A 16450-nucleotide genomic window follows, 5' to 3' on the forward strand; every position below is an offset into this window, starting at 1 on the left:
ACTAATATCAAGAACTACTTCACATTAATTTTGAAAGGAATGAGCTAAGAGCTTCAAAGTTCTAACTCCTGTTCCATTTGTGTGAGCCTAGTTGGTGGGCAGGCTTCTTTCAGTCCACACTTGAAGCAGTAATGCAGAAAAAGGAAAATTATGTAGCGATTTTCTTGAAACAACATATTGAAGCAAGTTCTTTTCTCCAACTCAGCTGAACTTTTAAATGCTTTTAAATGCTTTTCTATATATTTTTAGCTTAATCTCCACTCCTGAGTTTCCTGCTTTGTTGAACTCCTGGCACTTATCTTAACTGTCCCTGGAACTGTTGCATTCGCTGTTTTGAAAAATGTGGGGGAAATAATGTTTATTACTTTGTACATTACAAACATGCATATTTCAGTGGATTTCTTTTCTTTTGGTGTTGTGTGGTTTGCAATTTCACATGAAGGCTCTCATCTCTGCTATACTTTGTGTGCTTAGAACAATTTCTGTCCTTTTCGCAAAATGGGTACAGTGCATATTTTCCTAACAAGCTTCATTAATTCATCAGCCAAAAGCATATTCCACGTACAATAACAAGCACAATGTAATTCTGAGAGAAAAATGGCAAAACTGGTAATGAAATAGACAGGACAGCAAGAAAGGTCATTGATAACATTGGGAGGTAATGAATGTTGATGGCAAGGACCTGTTCTTCGTTTACCTTGCTTGAAATAATATATCAAATTCTCTGTTAGACTGCCAAAGGTGTTTGACTTTTACGCCCTTGGAGGGATGGGGGGATTGGACAGATCAGTCTCTATCACTTTTGCACATCATCAATCCTATCTGCCCTCTCCTGTTTTTCATCGAAAAATTAAGAATGAAAATTAGCATATTTTCTCACAAAATAAGCAGTTCTATTTTTACCACTGCCCCCCTTCTCACAAAATACACAGTTCTAAATCGCCCTGGCTCTAAAGTAAGCATTTTAAATGTATATTTGCTGCTTTATTGAACCAAGAACTGAAACACAAACTTTGGAGAAGTGCAAAATGCAAAGCATAACTATGTTCTGATCTGCACTTTAGTGTGGGATGTGGTGGCATAAGTTAGTTCTTGCTGGAATTCAGAAAGATTTGCTACAGGATCAGAGTTTCAGGTGGTAGGTAAGAGGGCAGGCACTGTTGCCTGGATGCATCTCACCAGAGGAGAGGGCTTGGTCACGATGGTTAGTTGAGGGAAGTGACCAGTCCATGAAGACTGGCTCTTTTTCTCTCATCTTAATTCCAGCCTGGGAGAACTCTGGCCAGCTGCTTCTCATCTCACTTTCTGGAGGCCTGATAGGTGGCACAGCACCATAAGAGGAGGGAACAAGACAGTTGTAGTCCAAGCCGAGGCCAGATCCATGAAAGGATCCCAAGTATGCAGAGTGGACAGTGTAGGAGGGAGGACTGGGTAAAACTAGTACAGCTGGGCAAAGGCAACAAGTTAGAATGAAAACAAGGCACGGAGCCAAGGAGCTCTGTCCTTTTACTGCACAAACTGCCACCAGGAAGAGGAAGTGTGTGTAGAAGGTAGAAAGAGCAGATTTTACATGTTCAAAGTAAATAAATAACTTTAGCTAACTATATTTGTTTTTAAACATTTATTTATCAGTGCTTGAATCATCATTTTATGTATATTTGCTTTTTAATTGGTTTGTGGATTTTAGCTATATGTTATCTACAGTTTTATTTGAACTCTGCAGAGTTCTTTGATGAAGCAGCTTATCAATCTTATGAATAAATCTTAAAAATGGACCTTCTTAGTAAGTGATCATACAGAGAATATGTCAGCAACATGCTTTGTGGTGGGAAGTAGGATTTTTAAAAAATGTTACAACCAGTATCTTCAGCTTCTTTCTATTCAGACAACAATCATATGTAGATAGAATGTGCCATGTACTTAAGAGAAAAAGATATCATATAAAGTGGTCAGTTTTGAATCCCTGTGGTATGTTTTGACTATCATTTCATTTACTTTTAGTTCTAGCCAATAATGGCATTCATAAGTTATTTTCACATCATTCTTCCTGTTTAGCAGAATGAGCTGCAGCTCTCATTCCTTACAGGAGAAAAGGGTTCAAAAACTCTCATTTCTGCTTTTGATTAGCCACAGCTTGCTATGTTATTTGGCCCTGGAACAGTGGTTAATATTGATTATTATAAGTTCATACAAACTCAGTCAGTAGAGCAAGAGACTCTTAATCTTTGTGTCATGTGTTCAAGCCCCATATGGGGCAAACTACTCCTGCATTGCAGGGCCTGTGCCTCAGTCCCTCCCATCTCAACAATTCTATGATTCTAAGCTGGATTCAGTATATTCAGTGGTTTGAAGCTGCCTAGTTTGGAACAAACCACAGTTGGCAGGCCGTGACAACTGATGGCTAAGGAAAGTAGGGCAGGAGAGGTGAATATGTGAACCTGAGGTTCACGGTAGCTCACTAAACCAGAGATGACCCCTTTTTGGACCAAGGGCTGCACTAAACCGTACCCAACCTTCAGGGCAGCACATGTCAAAGGGGTCCTGGCCCCAGAGCAAACATGGCTGCGGCCAAAGGAGGTTTTAAAAATGGACACATCTGAGGGGGCTTTGGGGGTCGCAAAAAACTTTTGGAATCACAACCTCACTGTGGGGTGCCTGTGGAACTAGTCGGCTTTTTTTAAAATGGACAAATGTGGGGGTTGGGGTTGGAGGACAACAAATATATTTTGGCACCACAGTGTCACAGCAGGGGACCTTTGAGTGCTGTCAGTAAAACTAAACATGTTTTATTTTTATCTTTGAAAGGAAAAAGATGAGGTAAATGTTCTGTAAATGTTTGTACTACACTAGGATATTTCATATTGTTATCAGCGACTAACCTGCTCAAAACTTAGTAAGTCAAGGTACCTAGATATCTGTAGGCTGACATGGGCCCATTCAGTTTCCTTACTATGAACAGATGCATATATGATTGTACGAACAGCAGCAAATTGCAGCAGTCAGATACGACTGGTTAGAGATTTCAACAACCTGGGGACAAATCAAAAACCTCCCCCCTCCTATTTGAGAAAACATAAAGAAGGCATATCAAAAAGAAATATAAATAGCATTTAATCTAAGTCTTTATGTCTCTCATTGAAGCAGGTTTTCTGAGAAATTTTGAACAGGATAATTTTCCTGTGCAAATTAGGCTAATTTGCATAGGGTACTTTGCATTGCAAAATTTTCAGTTGTTAAAGTGCTCTGGGGATTGTAGTTCTGTAAAGGGAATAGGCACTTCTTCACAATTCTCAGCACCTTAACAAACTACAGTGCCCAAGATTCTCTAGGAGAAGCCTTGATCATTAAAGTGATAAAGTAGTGCGTTAAATGCATGGGAAGAGTAAACTCACTGAATCTAACTTAGTCATGCTTAGTAATTTCATTGGGTCCACGCTCACAGAGCTGGCCCACCGATGAGGGGGGGGGGGAAGCACCTGCTTCAGGCAGTAGAAGCGCAAGAGGCGGCGCCCGCCTGCCCCACTGCTGCCACTGCAGCAGCCCCTCCCAGGCAAGAGGGAGGCGTTCCAGCACCTGGCATTGCTGCTCACCTTCCCACCCCCAGGGCAGAGAAGACAAGCGGCAATGCTTTGAGGAATGCTTGGCTCTCACCCAGTTCATGGAGATGGTGAGGGAGCAGAACATTCCTTTTTCGTTTTAGGGCAGATCCACACCAAACATGTAAAACTTTAAACCTTCCCTCCAAAGAATCCTAGGATCTGTAGGGGGTTGTTGAGGGTGTTTGGAATTGGAGCTCTATGAGGGGACCAGTTTTGCTCAGAGACCAGTTTTGCTCACTATTAGAGACAGACAGTGTAAACTAAATCCTAGTCCAAAGAGCGTTTAGGATAGAAGCATCAGCCCATATCTAGTCTGTGTCTTAACTAAGCAAATGTGTCTTCACTAGCTAATATACAGTAGACTCTGTCAACAACATATCTGTAATTTGAGAGTTACACCAATGTCCATTTTGCAGAAGTTCACTGATCTCTGTCTCCCGTTTCTGTAAAGACCCTTTGACCAGCTCCAAGGTGGCTTTCACTTCCAACAGAAGTTTCTTCTGTGGCAAACCATTATGTGCTTCCTCCATCTCCACCTGAGGGAGAGGAACAAATCTTGATCACCATCTCAGACAATTGAAGTACTGTACCTAGCATAATGTGCGACAATGTACCTAAATTACCAAGACAGGCTGAAACTACACTGAACCTTCTAAACCTTGTTTACAAGGAAATGGAATAAACCACACACTATTGTAATCTGAAGTAGCTCTTTCTTTGGCTGCACTCTCTCAGGACTTTCCCAGATTTTCAGGTGTACAGTGCAATAAATAAAGAGTTGGAGCTTATTATTTGTGTGAAATCCAAATATATTCCTGCCTGGAAGAAAGTACTTCTGCTTTAAGGGTGCCACATTTTCCTTGTATTCACACCTAAATCTGAGTCCTGGCTCCTGCCACCAGTGCAATATGACGGGCAGTCTGGAGTGTGGCTGCCTGAGTGCAGTCAAGATCTCTGCATAGTGCCAGCAACATCACTGATTAGGCACAGCACAGATCCCCAGCCAAAATCCATGATGGGACCCAAATATCCATTGCTTGGCCTGAACAGAGGAGACTCGTATCAATACGCTGAGCCTATTTGTCTAAAGAGAAAGTCTGGTGAAGCCGCCCTCCTGTCCTCCCAAATCTGTTTCATTACTGGTTAAAAAAAAGGTAAAGGACCCCTGGACGGTCAGGTCCAGTCCAAGGCAACTATGGGGTTGCCGCACTCATCTCGCTTTCAAGCTGAGGGAGCAGCATTTGTTCACAGACAGCTTTCCGGGTCATGCGGCCAGCATGACTAAACCGCTTCTGGCACAACTGAACACTGTGACAGAAGCCCAAGTGCACAGAAACACAGTTTACCTTCCTGTCACAGCGGTACCTATTTATCTACTTGCACTGGCATGCTTTTGAACTGCTAGGTTGGCAGGAGCTGGGACAGAGCAATGGGAGCTTACCCCGTTGCAGGGAATCAAACCATCGACTTTCTGATCAGCAAGCCCAAGAGGCTCAGTGGTTTAGACCACAGCGCCACCCGCTCTCGGGCAGATATGATCTGCAGCAACAGGTGTGGGAAAATGGGTCCCGGCTACTAGAACCAGTGCACTGACACCAACTTGAGGGGGCCGTGGGGGCCCAGGCAGCCACAAAAACATAATTGTGTATGCTCAGCACACATTTTGTGGGGTCTTGGATGTGACTTCCAGCTCCCATCCGAGGCCCTTGGAAGTGGTGTCCTAGGCCTTGCACATCCTCCAGTGCCACTTCTGGTTCCTCATGCAGAACTGGAAGTTACATCAGAGTCCGCATGAGGCCTAAACTTTCCACTTTTAAGGCACTACAAGGCCTCGGATGGGACCTCCGATTCCTCATGAGGTCCTGGACGTCCCACCTGAGGTCTTGCGGGGCCTTGAAAGTGGCGTCCTAGGCCTTGCAGGACCTCTGACGCCACTTCCAGGAGCGATGTAATCTGACACCATGACAACATGTTCCATCAGCACTGCTGGACATCCATGATCTGTGGCCCAAGTCGCCGCCTCTGAACCAGTGCTTCCAGAAGTGGCTGAATGAGCAGTGTCAGGATTTCTGGATCCCTCACAGCAATAGGCTTCATGGAGTGGTGGCCCTGCACCACTGCTCTTCCGTGAATCTAAAGTAAGATGACTCAGAAACCCTGCGGGTTGCCCTGTTCATGGGAGAAGGGCACCCACGACACTCCTCCACCCTGCAGAGCTTATCACTGGGACCAGAATCTCTTTGGTTAATGAGACCAGAATCTTTTTGCTGTGATGCTTGAGCTGGACTTGCTTTTTTCAGATTTTACCCACGACACTGCAGTTTTAACTCCCGTATGAATCCCATTTTTGAAGGTTGAGCACTCCAATGTGCTGTACGTCACCTAGCAGATATGAGGTCCAGGCTCTTGAAGCAACAAGAGCAACAGAAGTGACAAGCAGCAAGTTTATTACTCCTGCACCAACCATATTGCCATGCATATCTGTGATTTAATATATTCTGGCAAAAGGAAAGTGGATGGAAGGCTTACCACAACAGATGTAGACCTCTGAGCAAGCTCTGTAGTCTCTGACTCCTGTGTTGTGACATTAGACTTTTCCACCCCCGCATTATGGTCTGTGATTCCTTTTTCTGTTATCTGAAAGAAATTTGCTTTTTTATACATTCCAGTTTAATCACACCCGTTTTGCAACCAAAAGAACATTTCCATTTACTGCTAGTATAACTGTTGGCACTGCAGAATGGAATTTTGCCTCCAAAGGAATATTTGACATAACATCTGCTGTTTTTCTCCCCTGATTTCAATCAGATTTGGGTGAACAAAACAGAAAGTGAGCTTGGTGAAGTTTGCAAACTGAATCCATAATCAGCCCACATTCAACTCATATATTTTAGAACACTCCCAAATCATCTGCAATTGAGTTCTGCTACTACAGAAAACACTCTAACCCATCTCTCTCCCAGTTAAGTGATTTATAAATGGATCAAATATGTAAAAGGAACTTATTTTCAAAACAGAAAAACTGACCATTTATTCTATTTCATCATCTGCAACACAAAGAAGTTTACCTCATCCGATATAATTAATGCCCTTCGGTGATCACAGGGTAAATCCATTTGAAAATCTACAATTTTCTCCACTTTTTCAAGGTTTACTCTACTCCTCTGAAGTTCTTCAATAGCTGGGAGGGGGGTGAATAGGAGAATGTAACAACAACAAAGATAACTTCTAAAGGGGGAAAAACAGTTCTAACAAAAGAATTGTAATAATAATTTTGAATAATTCTCCAGAGTTGTACACTTACTTGCCTGTAGCTTCTATCATAGCAAATAGAACTATGATCCAACACCATTCACACAAAGAGCAAGTGGTATATTGTCTGGTTTGGGCTTTGCGATGCACACAAGCATGTGAAAGACAGCATTTGGGGGGGGGGGGCTGCAGCATAGTTTGCGTGCTCAGTTATCAACCAGGGCTTCTAAAATGTGATAAATGAAACCTTGTGCTTTGTACATTGTAGGAGTCCTTTTGTCAACTCTATTTTTCAATTATGACATGATTAAAAGTCCACTGAGAGACTTCCCACTGAGCAAGAGACATTAGTTTGGAGCTACAAATGAAATGCAAGGAAGAAATAAAGGGCACGTTGTCTATAATTCATTCAAGCAGTCATTCTTTTGAAGGGAAACACTTACTTAAGGTGTGCTGGTTATGCAGGCAGTCTAGCTTTTGAGTGGTGCTCTTGAGCAGCCAAGCCTGCAAAAGATCATAACTGTTGAATTTTAAATTCTTTTGCAGATCAATAGAAGAATGTCTCATATATATTGTGGTTTTTTAAATTTATTATTAAAATATTTATATATTTTCCTTCATTTCACAGTTAAATAGTTTACAAAATATAGTACAATGGTATGTATTAAAACAAAAATAACACTGAAAACCAACACAAGAAAACACCATGGAAAAATAGAACAACATATTACTAAAGGTTAGTTTTAAATCCTGGAAGTTCTAGTTCTGATGTAACCTGCTCTGAAGCTGCAGGGCAGGTTAGGCTTTAATATACCCGGTAAATCACTTATAATACTGCTTTGCAAATAATACACACTTTAAGTGAGGAGAAGAGGAATGCTATGTGCTTCTCCTGCAGAGCACCAGAGAATGATGATGGCTGCTAGGCTGAAGGTCAAACATTGGCCCTAGAGGTGCAGGGACCTGACTATTTACAGTATGTGTCACTTTCACAGGTATTTATTCATTACTTTGTTCTGACCGAATTCCAAATTAAACTCTGTTTGCTTGTTTTTTAAAATAACCTCCATGGAAATTCACATATTTGAACATATTTTTCACAAAATATGCATTTTTTGGTAAGCATTTAATCAACTTGCCCAGACACCCCCTCCTGCTATTGGCATCAACTGCTGCATTCCTGTTAAGCTTCTCTTGCCAGCTCAAGACATTTTTTTTTATTCACCTGAGCTTATGGTGGACCTCGTTAGCCTGCTCTGATGTTGTAGGATTGCGTTTTACCATGATCCATCTGTTATCTATTGCATCAGTGCAACTGGTATATTGTGCAGGCATCTCAGATTAACTAGGTGCATTTAGGCAGGCATGCTTCCCACGGGTCAGCTCCACTGTGACCAGGAAAGTGCTAGATTTGGCAGGGATCAATGTATTTATGCAGAGAGAACATGACTTTGGTTGAAATCAGAAAATGCAATGCCAGTGGACTAATCTAAGGACCATTACTTTAATTTACAGGTCCTAATTACATAATCTATGTGTGCAGACATCTGTTTAAATTTGCTAGTCAAAAAATGAGAAAACTTTATACAATTTCAGTTGGGTTTTTTAAAGTCAAATTACTCCAAACTACTTCTGAGTTACCTTTTCATCACCCCATTTTTCCTTCTGCAGTGTGATCTGATTTGCCAGCTCTTCTTTCTCTTGTCTCAGTATTCTATTTTCTTCTTTCAGTTTCTGGGTGTATAATTATACAGAAATGAGACTATTATCTTAAGCAGATGGGCAAAGAGAGAAACCTGCTTGCTTGCTCTAATTGCCACAGTAATCATACTGTAGAAATGGAACCTATAACAAAAGGTTGCAGTATACCTGGAGGAGCGTCTCCGCTCATTCAGCCTGAGGTCCAAGTCCAAGGGCCTTCTGCTGGTTCCCTCACTGTGAAAAGTGAAGTTACAGGGACCCAGGCAGAGGGGCTTCTTGGCAATAGCACCCACCCTGTGGAACACCCTCCCATCAGGTGTCAAGGAGAAAAAGATCTACACAATTTTTAGAAGACACCTGAAGGCAGCCCTGTATTGGGAAGGTTTTAGCATCTGATGTTTTATTATATTTTTGTATTCTGCTGGAAGCCATCCAGAATTATTATTATTATTATTATTATTATTATTATTATTATTATTATTATTATTACAGATCGAATAATAGCTTCTCCACAGGACTCCAGCCACCCCCCCATTCAGTTTCCCCTCCTCTCCCAATGTTTTCTGTCTCCCCCTCCCAGCAAAAGCCAGTCAACATTCCATGACCACAGAGCACACTCTGGCTTCATTGGGCTGCCCCCCCCCCCGACCACCATGGTTTCTTTCAAATTATTTTTTGCACATCTGCAAATATTGGATCACAAGTTCATGCCTGTGAAAGTTGTGATGGTAGCAAACCTCACAGGATCTTCACGGCTCATAAGAAATGAAAATATTTTTGTGCAAAGTAGTTACCTTTTACTTCCTTAATAAAGAGACTAGTAGATCAGCAATCTGCAATTGCATAGTTGTCCTTTATTTATAAACTTAAAGGGCAAATGTGAAATTGCAGATTGCTGATCTACTAGTCCTAAATATTGTTCATATAGCCTCATGAAGTTTTAGGGGGAAAGTTGTATCCCATCCATTCAAGGTGACAGTATTTTCCTTTTTACCTTTGTTGTGTCTTGCCAGTATTGGTTTTTCTTGTCAACTGTCTCTTGATAGGCCTCCAGCTGAGCTCGCAAGTTCTTCATTTTGTTGCTATACTGATTTTTCAGAGCCATCATAGCTTGTTCCTATCCAAAATATTATGATTAAGAAAATAAGCTAGCTTTAAAGGCAACTAAAAAGGAGTAGCAGGTATAAGCCAAAACCTTTGAATCATGGTTCTTGATACCTCTCCACCTTTCTATGTTAGTTTTCTTTACTTGGTTAAAGCTCTAGGGCATTGACCTCAGCTTTGAGCAAATGCTAACAGGAGTTCATTGATTTCTGGATTTTTCTGTACCCAGCATAAAGACACTTGATAGCCTCTAATTGCTATCTAATTGCTAATTGTTTGGATATAATGCTAAAGTTTAGCAGCCAAGCCATGGTTGAGCATTACAACAATGAGCCTCAGAGAGCTCTGGGCTTGCCTGCTGCTCAATCCACTCTTCTAGTGGCCATGAGGAGGAGATCAGAAGGCTCTATTATAGACTAACTAAAATTGAGAGTGCCGCCTGAATCCTAAACTATTGCTGGTCTTAACTATGGCTGATTCGAACAAGCAAACTTCACTAAACCCTAGTCTGAAGTTGGCTTGTTTCCACCAACCATATATAAGATTAACAATAGTTTGCCAGGTTTAGTCACTCTAATGGTCATCATGGAGGAGCAGGGAAGGAGAGATGCACAAGCTACTCTGTGGGTTGTTCTCATAACAGCATTACCTTTAAATAAGCCAATGAATTGGACAAGAGGGCAAAACAATGATCACTATTTTACAACATTTTCATAATCAATCATTTCAAGAAAAATTACAACAAAGAGTTGAACCGTCAATGAAAAAATGACAGGAATAAAGCTAGCCTACATCTTAGAATGAGGGTGTGATATAGAGGACCAATGATGAAACAGTTATATGTCAGGACAAGGAGTCAACACAGAGCAATTGTGTGAAAGAAGAATTGTGTTTGGCTCAAAAGCTGGTAAGATTTCTATGGCATCAATTTCAAATGGCAACTATGAACAAGTGCATGTAAAAGATAAAAAAGGGTAAAGGACCTCTGGATGGTTAAGTCTCGTCAAAGATGACTATGGGGTTGTGGTGCTCATCTTGCTTTTCAGGCCAAGGGAGCTGGCATTTGTCTGCAGCCAGCTTTCTGGGTCATGTAGTCAACATGACTAAATCGCTCCTGGTGCATGGAGGACCATGACAAGTGCCAGAGTACATGGAAACGCTGTTTACTTTCCTGCCACAGCAGTAAGTCAAACTATGGCTTGGTGTGATCACACAAATATGTGGGCTCCCACTTTGCCCCTCCCATCTCAAGCTGAGCTAAGCTACCGTTTCGTTGGGAATTTGAGGTGAGAGATACCCACATGGTGGAAGTTGTCCTAATTCCAGTCAACACAAAGAAGCAGAGTAAGGTCCAAAATACTTTAGTGCTGCAGAAGGTAAGGCTCAGTAAAACAGTTCTGGGTGTAGAAACATATATACAGCTTGTAGGCTTTTGCAAAGATAGATAGATAGATAGATAGATAGATAGATAGATAGATAGATAGACAGACACACACACAAGTACAAAGTATCTCTGTTGCTCCAGCAATTCAATGCGTAACACAGACTCTGATTCACAGACAGACTCATTCACTCACTGACCTCAGACAGACCAACAAGACTGACTAATGAGCTGGCATGCCTTAATCACATATATAATTGGCACTGGGCCATTGCTGTAGCAACTGGCGTGGCTGAACAGGCACTTGTATTATCTCATCCATGCTCTTTTTAATGCTTATGAAAGAAATCAATCCCTCCCCTAATTTTAGTTACTCCAACAGGTTTAGTTTAGCATGTTGAAGGTCTCTCCTCATCAACCATGAGCTATGATGAAGAGTAGACCTTGGCTACAGTCTGTGGTCAGTGAGGAGAGAACTGAAGCATGGCTTGGGGTTCAATAGGGCTGTAAGAAGGCACTGGTTTCCATTCTAACCCATGCAAGCCACACTATTTCCATTCTGCTGCAGTTTGTCTTCTGACAAAAACAAAGTTATTAGTGATGTGCCAGAATTTATGCAGCTAATTACATTTATTATTATTATTATTATTATTATTATTATATCAACACCATTCATCATCATCATCATCATCATCATCATCATCATCATTATTATCAACACCATTCATTTAAATGCACATGCCATTTGTTTCAATCCAAAGGAAAGACAGTGGAAATAGAAGTGAGTGGGTGTCAACTGTTAACATAAAATTTGTGGGAAGAAAAAAGCAGCAGCAAATACTGGATTAATTTCTGTTCTAGACATGAGACAAATAAGCAAACCCTGGCAATTTCTGCTCCCATGCCTGTTTTCATAGAAATTGTCCGACATCCCTATGGTTCTCCAACTTATGTTGCTCCTCAAAAGACTCTCTCTCCCTCTTTCTGGTTATTTGCTTGGGCCAGGACCTCTGTCCCCACTGATACCACACAGCTAAGTGACAGAACATCTAAATTTGCTTTGCACTTAACAGAAGGCCTGTTGCAAATTTAATCCTTGCAACTGCTCTGATTTACACACCTAAAACACCACCAGAGGGAGCTACCATCTAATACAAAAACTGTTTTAAACACTGCCGTGTAAATTGCACTTAGCATTCAGCCAGGTGTTGGAAGATAGCAAATATAGCATGTTATATAGAATAAATGCAGATTAATATAGTGGGGACTGGTCCACCAGAGGGAATGGGGCACTGACCCACCAGCCTAATCAAGTATTGTGTCCAGATCAAGGGAAGTCATATTCTGCCTTGGTCAGACCACACCTGGAATACTGTGTCCAATTCTGGGCACCACAATTTAAGAAGGATATTGACAAGTTGGAACATGTGCAGAGGAGGACAACCAAGATGATCAAGGGTCTGGAAACCAAGCCTAATAAGAAATGGTTGAAGGAGCTGGGTATGTTTAGCTTGGAAAAGAGGAGACTGAGAGGAGATATGATGGCCATCTTCAAATATCTTAAGGGCTGTCACATGGAGGAGGGAGCAAGCTTGTTTTCTCCTGCTATGGAGGGTAGGACTCGAACCAATGGCTTCAAGTGACAGGAAAAAAGATTCTGACTAAACATCAGGAAAACTTTCTGACAGTAAGAGCTGTTTGGCAGTGGAACAGACTCCCATGGGAGGTGGTAGACTCTCCTTCCTTGGAGGTTTTAAAGCAGAGATCGGATGGCCATTTGTCATGGATGCTTTAACTGAGATTCCTGCATTGCAGGGGGCTGGACTAGATGACCCCTGGATCCCTTCCAGCTCTAAGATTCTATAATTCTATGATTAGAGGACAAAGCAAAGAATTCCATCTGCTCATCCAACATATATTTAAACCACTTGAGTTCCCTCAAAGAATCCTAAGAACTGTAGTTTCTCCATTATAGAACCAGAACTTTCAGCACCTTCAACAAACTAAGGTTCCCAGGAAGTTTTGAGGGAAACCATGTGCTTCAGCATGTGCTGGATGTGCTTTAAATGTATGGAGCTGCCCAAGTTCAACTGAACGCATTCTTTTACCTTCCCAACTGCATGAAACATGAATTGCAAAGGCACCCAGAAACCAGGCTGTCTGTTGTTCTTTGTGGGCTGAACAATGACTCCGCTTTCGAAGCATGACATTTCATTGTGCATAAATTCCTTCTGTTTCTGGGAAATCTACTCAGGTGTGGATCAACTGTGTGTGCATCATCAGGTATGAAGCGAGCACAGGTGATGAAAGAGGTGTGGTGTCATGAATAGACAGAGAATAGGGCAGTATAAGTTGTGATTATTCCTTTCTTTCCTATTCTGCATGATTGTTTACTTCCTAGAATATTTATGAAGAACAGACAAATACACCTGTAAATCTAGTGTTCATCTTCACACTTTCGTAATAAATCAGACTTTGCACACATTTAAAAAAGGAAGCAAGACCATTGTAGAAAGTTAGCTACACCTATACCAAATTCAACAAGCTAAAACCCATTTTTCAACAGGCTAAGGGATGTCCATCTCTGCATATAATGTAGTTTTAAATCTCCTTAATCTTAGGGTGGCCATCTTGCATCATAAAAAATAAAAATAAAATTAAAAATGAGAGAAGGAAAAGGAAAGAAAACTCAAACCTAGATTTGCATAAAAATTACAAATTCTAGTTTATATGTAAATATGTGCACTATATTACTATAATTTACATATCAATACAAAACATCTCACCAAAGTGGGGGTCTGTATGCTTGCTCAGTCTGTCCAGGCACTAAGTGTTGATGGGCAACTTCAAGACTCCTCCTTGCCCTTCTTATGGTTCTTGATCTTTCATCTGGACTTGGATCTGACAGCCCGTCCAACAGAGGACTGTCCTCTGTAAAGCAGGATAGAAGCTACCCTTGCTATCACAAACATGTCTACTTAGAAGTAAATCCTATTGAGGTAATTGTGTATAGGATTTCTACCTGAACAAATAAATTATCTCTACCTCCCCCGCACTACCCACTTTGATGCATCATGTGTTAGTGCAACAAAAGTAGAATGTGGTTTGCTGAGCCTTGTTTGTTCTCAAAGTAAATGGAAGAACTGGACCCCTGGAGTTTATTTGCAACTTTAGAAAAATCACCTGGTTTTCCTTTCCTACATGCTCCAGCTCTTTGATTGCCTTCGTGTACCCAGTTTTCATCTGATGCATGTCTTTAGCAATCTAAAAAAAAAGCAACAGCAGATTGGAACATTTTATTCATGCCTCCCAACAATAACCAGCACTTACTGCAAACTAATAAACAAAGTACTGTAGACAGATGCAAAGAAGGCAGACTCTTGCACCTTTAACAGTTATGTACTCAAGGAAATTTCAGCAGGAATAATAGTTTGCATGACAAGCTGTACCTAGGATCCCCCCTCTAACTAACAAGTGATAAAGGTGGACGAACCCTGCCCTCTTTTTCATCTGTCAGTGTGAAGAACGAGTGTGTTGTGGACAAACATCCATTTAAATGTTGACAGTAGTATAAGAGAAGCAATGAATGAATAAAGCTAAAGCACTAAAACCAATCTGTAACATCAGAATAATGAGTCTGTTTTACCATGCCATATAATTTAGTGCATTTTATAATACTGTCCTTTTCTGGGTCAGTGTCTAATTTTTAAGATTTTGAAATATGCATTTCATTCTTTGATGTTAAAAAACAGTAATGGTTTTAACAAGTAGCTGTTGTAAGCAAAAGCTGATCATATGTCTGTTTATTCAGAAATCAGATCCCACCCAATTAACTGAGAATGATCATTATATATATGTGCAGGAATGCAGCCTTAATACAACCTGTCCAGACCTTGGACAGGTAATTGCAGTCACTTTGGCATGCTGGGCCATCCCTTTAATCCCATAGGATGGTGAGGCTCTGTATGGGCTTTGTTGTTTGTTTCTGAAACTGGCAGGAAGATGTGAATTGAGGCCTGATAAAGAGTGTGGGTGAACTGAACAAGACTTTTATTAGAGTTTGGGAGGTCACTGCCCCTCTGGCAGAATGCGATGCCTGCTGCCAAATTCTGGTTTAAGCAGACACTGGTGTGCTGTGGGAAGATATTTACATGATGTCAGGCTTCGGGGAATCCAATCCCTCCCATGGTAGTAGTCAAGAAGCAGAGAAACAATTAAAAGTTCTTACCACGTAATTCATTAATATTCACAGAGAGAGTCGAAGGATGCAGTCTTCTTTAAATAATGGCACTGTTCCAAGTAAAGTCCCACCTCTTATGTCTCTCCTCTTTTACGTCACCCTGCATCGGCTGATCTGGGCTTTCTGCTTCTGAGCTCCCTGTTCTACTACCCTCAATGCTCGCCTGGTCCTGGGAGAGGGGGGTGGGGTCAGGAATGCTTTCCAAAGACACTGAGTCAGTCAGCTGTCTCTTCCCTGGTGTTTCTTCTTCTTGCTGTTCCTCTTCCAATATTTCCCAGCTTCTCCCCTCTGCCGCCTCTGAATTATACTGTCTATACTGTCCTCCTGTTCTTGGGAAGGTTCAGGAGAAAAAGGGGGTCCCCACCATTTTTCCTCAGTCCAGTCTCTGGCACATGATAGCAGACTACAGACATATGCACAGACACAGAGAGAAGGTACTCTGATCTCAATGGAAGGAAAAACTGCAATATTTACACCTCCATCCTAAATAGATTAATGGCAATAAAGATTCCACTGATTTAAATGAGAACTTACTTCCAAGTTAAGTGTTTATACGTTGCAGCCTCAGCAAGGCAGTGGCAATTACCTACAACTTGCAACCAGCATCCCTGTGGCTTATGGGGGTGCATGTTGAGGCGGCAGTGAGGTCAGTATAGAACAAATGCATTGGTGGTAACACTGGGTCGGTTCGCCTGGTGCGCTCTCCCAGCATTGCCCTCGATGTTGCCTTGCCCCCCCTCTCCTGGTATAATGCAGTGATGCTGGTGATAGGAGGTGAGGTACATGCCACTGCCACACCAACTGTTGCCACCAGCTGATGCACAGATGTCAGAGTGAACTGAGGCATAAATATTTATCACAGAAAAGATGGCTGGAGACTGGCGCTATTGAAAATAATGGAGGCGTAAGTTGGGGAAGGGCCATAGCTCAGTTTTGGAACATATTGAAGGTCCCCGTTTCAATTCCTGGCATCTCCAGGTAGGCCTGAGAGAGACTCCTGCCTGAAACCCTGAGGGACCACTGCTATCTTCTTTGGTGGTCACTCGTAGCAAAGTAAGATTGTCGTAGCCAAGTAAGACCAGGAATATGGTTTTAATGGTGTGTCCGTAAGTGACTGTGGAGGCCAATTCTGGATCCACATGTGATTCCAAAATTGAGACATAGGTTTCCAAG

The 16450-nt window shown here is 41.7% G+C and overlaps 1 protein-coding gene across 2 annotated transcripts in view; it reads right to left on the reverse strand.

The window, feature by feature from the left end:
* Window positions 1–3819: 3819 nt before the first annotated feature.
* The window catches only part of LOC310826770 (uncharacterized protein), a 45276-nt gene continuing 32645 nt past the window's right edge, over window positions 3820–16450 (reverse strand). For both annotated transcript variants that reach the window (XM_083702082.1, XM_083702083.1), the window contains 7 exons: window positions 14221–14301; window positions 9547–9669; window positions 8493–8585; window positions 7295–7355; window positions 6668–6780; window positions 6129–6236; window positions 3820–4135 (listed from right to left, as the gene is read on the reverse strand). In XM_083702082.1, the coding sequence (XP_083558208.1) occupies window positions 3947–4135; window positions 6129–6236; window positions 6668–6780; window positions 7295–7355; window positions 8493–8585; window positions 9547–9669; window positions 14221–14301 (768 nt within the window). In that variant the 3' untranslated portion in view covers window positions 3820–3946. The remainder of the gene's footprint in view (window positions 4136–6128; window positions 6237–6667; window positions 6781–7294; window positions 7356–8492; window positions 8586–9546; window positions 9670–14220; window positions 14302–16450) is intronic.

The sequence above is a fragment of the Podarcis gaigeae genome, assembly GCF_964106915.1.
Source record: "Podarcis gaigeae genome assembly, chromosome: 11".
NCBI classification, from domain to species: Eukaryota; Metazoa; Chordata; class Lepidosauria; order Squamata; family Lacertidae; genus Podarcis; species Podarcis gaigeae.